The 7,500-nt window shown below is 44.8% G+C and overlaps 1 protein-coding gene across 1 annotated transcript in view; it reads left to right on the forward strand.

Annotated features, from left to right (window-relative positions):
- The window catches only part of itga8 (integrin, alpha 8), an 82,240-nt gene that overhangs the window by 26,639 nt on the left and 48,101 nt on the right, over positions 1-7,500 (forward strand). The window contains 2 exon segments of the mRNA XM_042105881.1: positions 2,646-2,690; positions 4,043-4,150. Of these exon segments, the coding sequence (XP_041961815.1) occupies positions 2,646-2,690; positions 4,043-4,150 (153 nt within the window).

The following is a 7,500-nucleotide window of genomic DNA, read 5'->3' on the forward strand; positions in this document are numbered from 1 at the left end:
GTGTGTGTGTGTGTGTGTGTGTGTGTGCGCGTGTGTGTGTGTGTGTGCATATGCATGCAGTTAGTGTGCATATGTGTCGTAATTCCATCAGCCCCAGAGGTCCTTTTACATCTAATCAAACTGTCTGTCACTCAACCAATCACAAGGGGGGTATAGTGCTTGATATATCTGGAGAGGAGGCAGAAAGAGAGGGAGAGAGAGAAGGAGAGAGAGAGAGAGAGAGGGAAGGAATGAGTATAGAGGGGGATGAGGGAGGTATGCATAGTTGGAGGGTTTATGCCAGAAGGACATGGCAGGAGAAAGGGAGAGATTTCTGGCCTCTGAAAACTCACCTTAGGTCTTAATGGCTTTTACAGACTGCAGGGTTGTTAAAAGCTGAGGGCTCCTGTGCTCCTGAACACACACGCACACACACACACACACACACACACACACCACACCACACACACACACACATACTACACACACACACACCACACACACACACACACACAGTCCTAGTCCAAGGCCTTGAACCATTTGGATTAGACCTCAGTTTAAATGGGTTTACAAGATTAAATTTGTCATACTCACACAGTCAATGACGTGTGTTTTACCTGGAGAGGTGTGTGTGTGTGTGAATGTGTGTGAGTGTGTGTGTCTGTGTAGGTGTGTGAGTGTGTGTGTGTGTGTCTGTGTGTGTTTGGTGAGTAACCTTTAATGTACCTCTCTATTATTTCAACAGGCACTCAGCAAATTTCTTGATTTCAGTCCTGCTTCAGTGACAACATTTGTCACTCTCCTTCATTCTCTCTTTCTATCTCTCTTTCTCTCTCTGTCTCTCTTTCACACACACACACACACACACACTCACAGAGGGAGAGAGAGAGAGAGAGAGAGAGCATGTTCTGAAGTGAAATACTGAATAAGTTAGACACTAATGAGGATATAGCACTTGTTGATGGATGCAGGTGTGGGGTGCTGGGGTCCGTTAAGCCTTTTCACAGATGCCACTGTAGATGCCAGCACCAACATACCAACACACACACACACACACACACACACACACAACATACCAACACACACACACACACACACACACACACACACACCAACATACCAACACACTTTAAAGCTCAGAGGTGCCCTCCCTGCCATAATTAAAAGTGTGCTTCACCGTGAGCTCTGTGTGTGTGTGTGTGTGTGTGTGTGTGTGTGTGTGTGTGTGTGTGTGTGTATATATACATGAGTGTGTGTGTGTGAGTGCGCACACTCATTTAATGTGCATATCAGACTGTTTTGATTAAAGCTCTAGTTTATGTGCTCCTTTCAGGGATTCTATTTTTAAAACTCAGTGTTTTCTCCCGGCGTAATTAAAACTCCAGTACCAACCCAATTAAAACACACAGACCCTATGTAAAGCCCATGTCATTTATACAAACTCATTTAATCACTTTGAGCGCTGAGAGTATTCGCTGAGGCCCAGTGTAATTATTTCACAGTCAAACACAAGCCCTGGCGCATATGGAGCTGGTTTCCTGGTTCAGGGCTAAAGCTAAGGCTAAGGCTAAGGCTAGGGCTAAAGCTAAGGCTAAGGTTAGGGCTAAGGCTAAAGGCCAAGGCTTGGGTCCTAAAGCTAAGGCTAAGGTTAGGGCTAAGGCTAAAGGCCAAGGCTTGGGCTAAGCTAAGGCTAGGGCTAAGGCTAAAGGCCAAGGCTTGGGTTAAAGCTAAGGCTAAGGCTAAAGGCCAAGGCTAGATAGATAGATAGATAGATAGATAGATAGATAGATAGATACTTTATTGATCCCCAAGGGGAAATTCAAGGGTCTCAGCATACAGACATCACACATGCACTTACTGTTGTGTGTGTAACAGGCTTGGGCTAAAGCTATGCACATGCACTTACTGTTGTGTGTGTAACAGGCTTGGGCTAAAGGTACGGCTAAGGTTAGCGCACGACCGACTGGGGAGTGGGGAATGATAATGTTGAATTCAAGTGCCATTTGTGAGCGGTTGGAAATGCTTGTGGAACTGTTGTGGAACTGTTGTGCCTCGTTTTGGTTTAATGCAACGTTTCTTTGCTTTCCAAAACTTGAGAACAAAGTAAGATGCTGAATGTGGTGATTTTCACATACTGTACATCGACTGAATTACATGGTTTATTTTTTTTTTAGGTTATGCAAATATATGATAATATATGTCCAAATGGGTAATTTTTGTGTTTAATTTATAGCCGTGTGTGTGTGTGTGTGTGTGTGTGTGTGTTTGTGTGTGCAGTATATTAAGTGTATCTTGAGATCTCTCTCTCTCTCTCATTCTCTATTCTCTCTCTCTCCCTCTCTCTCTTTCTCTGTGTGTTTCTTTGTTGAGTTCTGTTGTGTAGAACATGCATTCCTGGACTTTTCTGAGCGCATAGACACAGAGGTATTTATAGTCGGTCTCGGGCCTCACTGTTAAATCAGGAAAAACGTGAGGGCCTGCATCTGATGAGTGTGTGTGTGTGTGTGTGTGTGTGTGTGTGTGTGTGTATTTCGGCGTCTGATGAAGATTGGTGGAGACCTCAAAATCATTACCAGCTGTGGCGTACTTTGAAGCTGACGCACTGTCCTCCCCCCCCCCCCCCACCCCCACCCCATCTGACCCCCCCTCTCTCTGTCTCTCCACAGACCTTATTGTTGGGGCCTTTGGTGTGACAAAACTGTAGTCTACAGGTAAGACCGCATGTGAGGACTCAAACAAACAAGCACACTTACACACAATATGTTCCCCTCACACACACACACATGCACGCAACAAACCACATACACACTCACACACACACACACACAACACACACATAGCACATATTCACACACTCACACATACCATACACAAATGTGTCACAAACATCAGGCATGTCTTCCTCAGTCAAACATGCTGTTCTTATTAGGGTGCTTGTGCAGATTTGGGCTTGTGAGGGTATGTATGTCTGTTCTGTACATCAGTGTATGTACATCTGTGTATGTGTGTGTGTGTGTGTGTGTGTGTGTGTGTGTGTGTGTGTGTGTGTGTGTGTGTGTGTGTGTGTGTGTGTTGTGTGTGTGTGTGTGTGACTGTGTCTGTGTCATGTGAGTGAAAAAATCTATGTTTTTACACCATTTATTTTCCACATGGACCAGTGATGAAAATATGTCTGCTTGTAGACATGCCAATATTTTGATATGTTCCTGCTCAGACTCTCAGACCACAGACACACACACACACAGACACACACACACACACACACACCACACACACACACACACACACACATTCACTTCCCAAAGCCCACGTTGCCCCAATATGGCTCGTATAGTGGATCATAATGCGTCATCATGTAGCATATTTCTTACAAATTCTCCCAAAACATGCAGTCTTTCCCTCAACCTATGATCCTTAAGTCTAGAACACTGACTCCAGTACTCACACCTCGCAAACACACACACACACTGGACACTCGCACAAACACTTTTATGGCTTGGGGAAAACATGGCCGCAGCCCTGTTAAAGTGATAACCTAGTTTGTGTATATTTAAGCTAATGTTTCCTCACCACTAATACTCTGTTTCCTATGGCTGAGTAGAGCTGGGGGTTTAGCTCCCGTCTCAGACTGTGTGAGGGTATGAGTGTGTGTGTGTGTGTGTGTGTGTGTGTGTGTGTGACTGTGTGTGTGTGTGTGTATGACAGACAGACAGACAGACAGACAGACAGACAGGCAGACAGAAAGAAAGAAAGAAAGAAAGAAAGAAAGAGAGAAAGAGAGAAAGCAGAGGCAGTGAGTGTATTTGGCTAATGTAAGACACTTAAAAATAGTTGAATTTCACAGCACCATATCATATGTCACTCCAACCCATTTTAAATCAAGTTTCTCTTACTTTCCATCTTTATGTCTCTTCTCTTCTTTATCATCTGTCTTCTTCTATCTTTCTTTTTTTTCTCATTCTCACTTTTCATCCCTCTCTCCTTCTCTCCTATCTCTCTCTCCACCTTCATCTGTCCATCTGTCCATCTCTCTATCTCCGTCTCCATCTGTCTCTGTTATCAGGTCGAGGCCCGTGGTGAGTGTGGATGCCCAGCTCGTCCTCACTCCAAGAGTCCTCAACCCAGACGAGAAGACATGCCATCTGCCGGACTCGGACACCATGGCAACCTGGTGAGGCACTATGGGATTGCTCAAGTAGGGGTCAATCTTGCACTGCATATCTGTCTTTACCAATATGTGAAGGTCTAGTTAAAGGGATGGTTCGGAGTAATTTCACCCCAGGGTCCTTTGCACCATGACCTCGAGCCAAACGCCCATGCTTTGTTTTATAAGTACAGACCCTATTTGTACTACTGTTGAAGTTTGGTACCATTCTGGGCATTATCGTTATTAGTGGGGTAATTTTGGTACCATTCTGGGCATTATCATTATTAGTGGGGTAATATTGGTACTATTCCGGGCATTATCGTTATTAGTGGGGTAATTTTGGTACTATTCCGGGCATTATCGTTATTAGTGGGGGTAATATTGGTACTATTCTGGGCATTATCGTTATTAGTGGGGTAATATTGGTACTATTCCGGGCATTATCGTTATTAGTGGGGTAATATTGGTACTATTCTGGGCATTATCGTTATTAGTGGGGTAATATTGGTACTATTCTGGGCATTATCGTTATTAGTGGGGTAATATTGGTACTATTCCGGGCATTATCGTTATTAGTGGGGTAATATTGGTACTATTCTGGGCATTATCGTTATTAGTGGGGTAATATTGGTACTATTCCGGGCATTATCGTTATTAGTGGGGTAATATTGGTACTATTCTGGGCATTATCGTTATTAGTGGGGTAATATTGGTACTATTCTGGGCATTATCGTTATTAGTGGGGTAATATTGGTACTATTCTGGGCATTATCGTTATTAGTGGGGTAATTTACGAGATACACCGCTGGTTCCATTAGCCATTCGGCTGATAGCGCTAACTCGACCAGTGTTCGACCAAGGGGAAAAAAAGCTTCTGGGGGTACTTGGTGTTTGGGTGTTAACTTTACGGAAATGTTCCACAGACTGTCACAATAGCAAACACAGATACATATAGTGAATAAACACTAATATGCACAGTTATGCCGAATAACACACACACACACACACACACACACAAACACACAAATACACATACACATACACATACATACATACACACACAAACACACAAATACACATACACATACATACATACACACTGCCCAGTCTTATACTTGATATTTGGCATTCAAGCAAAATTCTCTTCACTAATCTCTTTTTCTGATGGCTTCATGGATGGATTTACGGGTGGAAGGAAACGCTGTGTGTATACATATACATGAAGACACACACACACACACAGTATTTTTATCATCTCCGTGGTGATAATGTTGACCACAGCCGGATAGTAGCTCAAAGACCGTAAACATACCGGATCTGAGTGAGTGAGAGTGTGTGTGTGTGTGTGTGTGGAGAAGGGGGTGGGTTGTACCTTACTGTGCATGTACCTGCCTGTGTGTGTGTGTGTGTGTGTGTGTGTGTGTGTGTGTGTGTGTGTGTGTGTGTGTGTGTGTGTGTGTGTGTGTGTGTGTGTGTTGGCTGGAGAGAGTTTTGGCAGATGAGATCAGAGAGCCGTAGACTGACCAAAAGCACTAAACTCAGGAATTCAACAATAACACAGAGCAGCTTATTTAAATAAATCTGTAGAAGCCAGATAGAAGGAGGTAGGGAGAGAGGGAGAGAGAGAGAGAGAGAGAGAGAGAGGGAGAGGGAGAGAGAGAGGGAGAGAGAGAGCGAGGGAGGGAGGGAGAGAGAGAGAGAGGGAGGGAGAGGGAGGGGAAAGAGGCAGAAGAAAAGTTGGAAGCCATCAAGTGTTTATAGTGCCGTTTCATCTCCTGCTAGTGAAATTAAAGCATTATGAGGTTGTGTGTGTGTGTATGTGTGTGTGGAGAGAGGTTGGCGGAACATTAATTAAGAGACAGAAAGCCGGGTAAGACCAACTACAGGCTTCCTGACCACAGTCTTGCTGAAGGATGATGGCAGCAGCACTCCTGAGTCTGGTACCGTTCCCATTTCAACCCATATTGATCCTGGCATCCACACCTGGACTCAGGTGTACTCTACTCTGCTCTACTCCAGTTAACAGTACTCAGTTCCGTACTCAACCCTACATAGAACACACACACACACACACACACACACACACACACACACACACACACACACACCTGTATAGATGTAGACTCAAAAGAGTCACACACACAGTTGCAAACATACAATTCAATTGGAACACATACACACACACACATTTCAATACACCCAAACAGATGTCATAAGAATATAAGCACGGCACTGAACTCTAATTGCCTGAGATGCCTTGGCATGCAGAGAGGTTGAGTGCCACTAATGGCCTTGAGGGTGCTCCACATATCTTTCTCTCTCTCTCTCTCTCTCTCTCTCTCTTTCTTTCTCTCCCTCTTTCTCTCTTGCTCTGGCTCTCTCTGTCTCTGTCTCTCTCTCTCTCTTTCACACACACACACACACACACACACACACACACACACACACACACACACACACACACACACACACACACACACAGACTCTATTTCTCTCTTCTCTCACATAAGAAACAGATATAAGATATAGAGATATAATTCCAAAAACACATTCTCTCCCTCTTTCTCTCACATACACACCACCCTCTCTCCTTCTCTCTCTCCCTCCCTCCCTCTCTCTCTTTTCCTCTCTCTCTCTGTCTCCCTCCCTCTCTCTCTCTCTCTCCCTCCCTCCCTCTCTCTCTCTCTCTCGTCCATATGCTGCCAGTGAGAGGTCATGCTGGGGGTGTGGGGGTGTGTGGTGTGGCAGGGACAGGATGTGGGATAATTACCCCAGTCAGAGGGGAGACGGACTGAAGACATTACACACACACACACACACACACACACACACACACACGTCAGTTGGTTCTCTCAGACACACACACACTTACTCACACACAATCTAAAACATGCTTAACATATGCACAGGCATTCACACTCACACACAAATGCAAGGCATGTAGCATGTAAATGCAAATAAACACACAGTCATGGTATTACTGTAGCGATCACACACGCGCACACACACACACACGCGCGGGCGCGCGCACACACACACACACACACACACACAGATCATACAGTAATTGCATTACCCATGATCACTCAGACACGTGCGCAGAAATTGATTGCATTACGCAAAGTTAGCCTCCCCTCAGTCATAACAGATTAGCATGCAGGCTTCCAAACACAGACATACGTACACACACACTTATTGACTTACTCTCATTCAATCACACTCACTCATGCTGGTGCCCTCGCTTACACACACACACACACACAAACAATCACACACACATACAGTACACACAAACGCACACACACACACACATGAACACACACACAAAGGTCCACGCACAAACAAACGGTCACACGCACGCACGCACCCCCCCC

This window comes from Alosa sapidissima, chromosome 10 (assembly GCF_018492685.1).
Source record: "Alosa sapidissima isolate fAloSap1 chromosome 10, fAloSap1.pri, whole genome shotgun sequence".
Taxonomy (NCBI): domain Eukaryota; kingdom Metazoa; phylum Chordata; class Actinopteri; order Clupeiformes; family Clupeidae; genus Alosa; species Alosa sapidissima.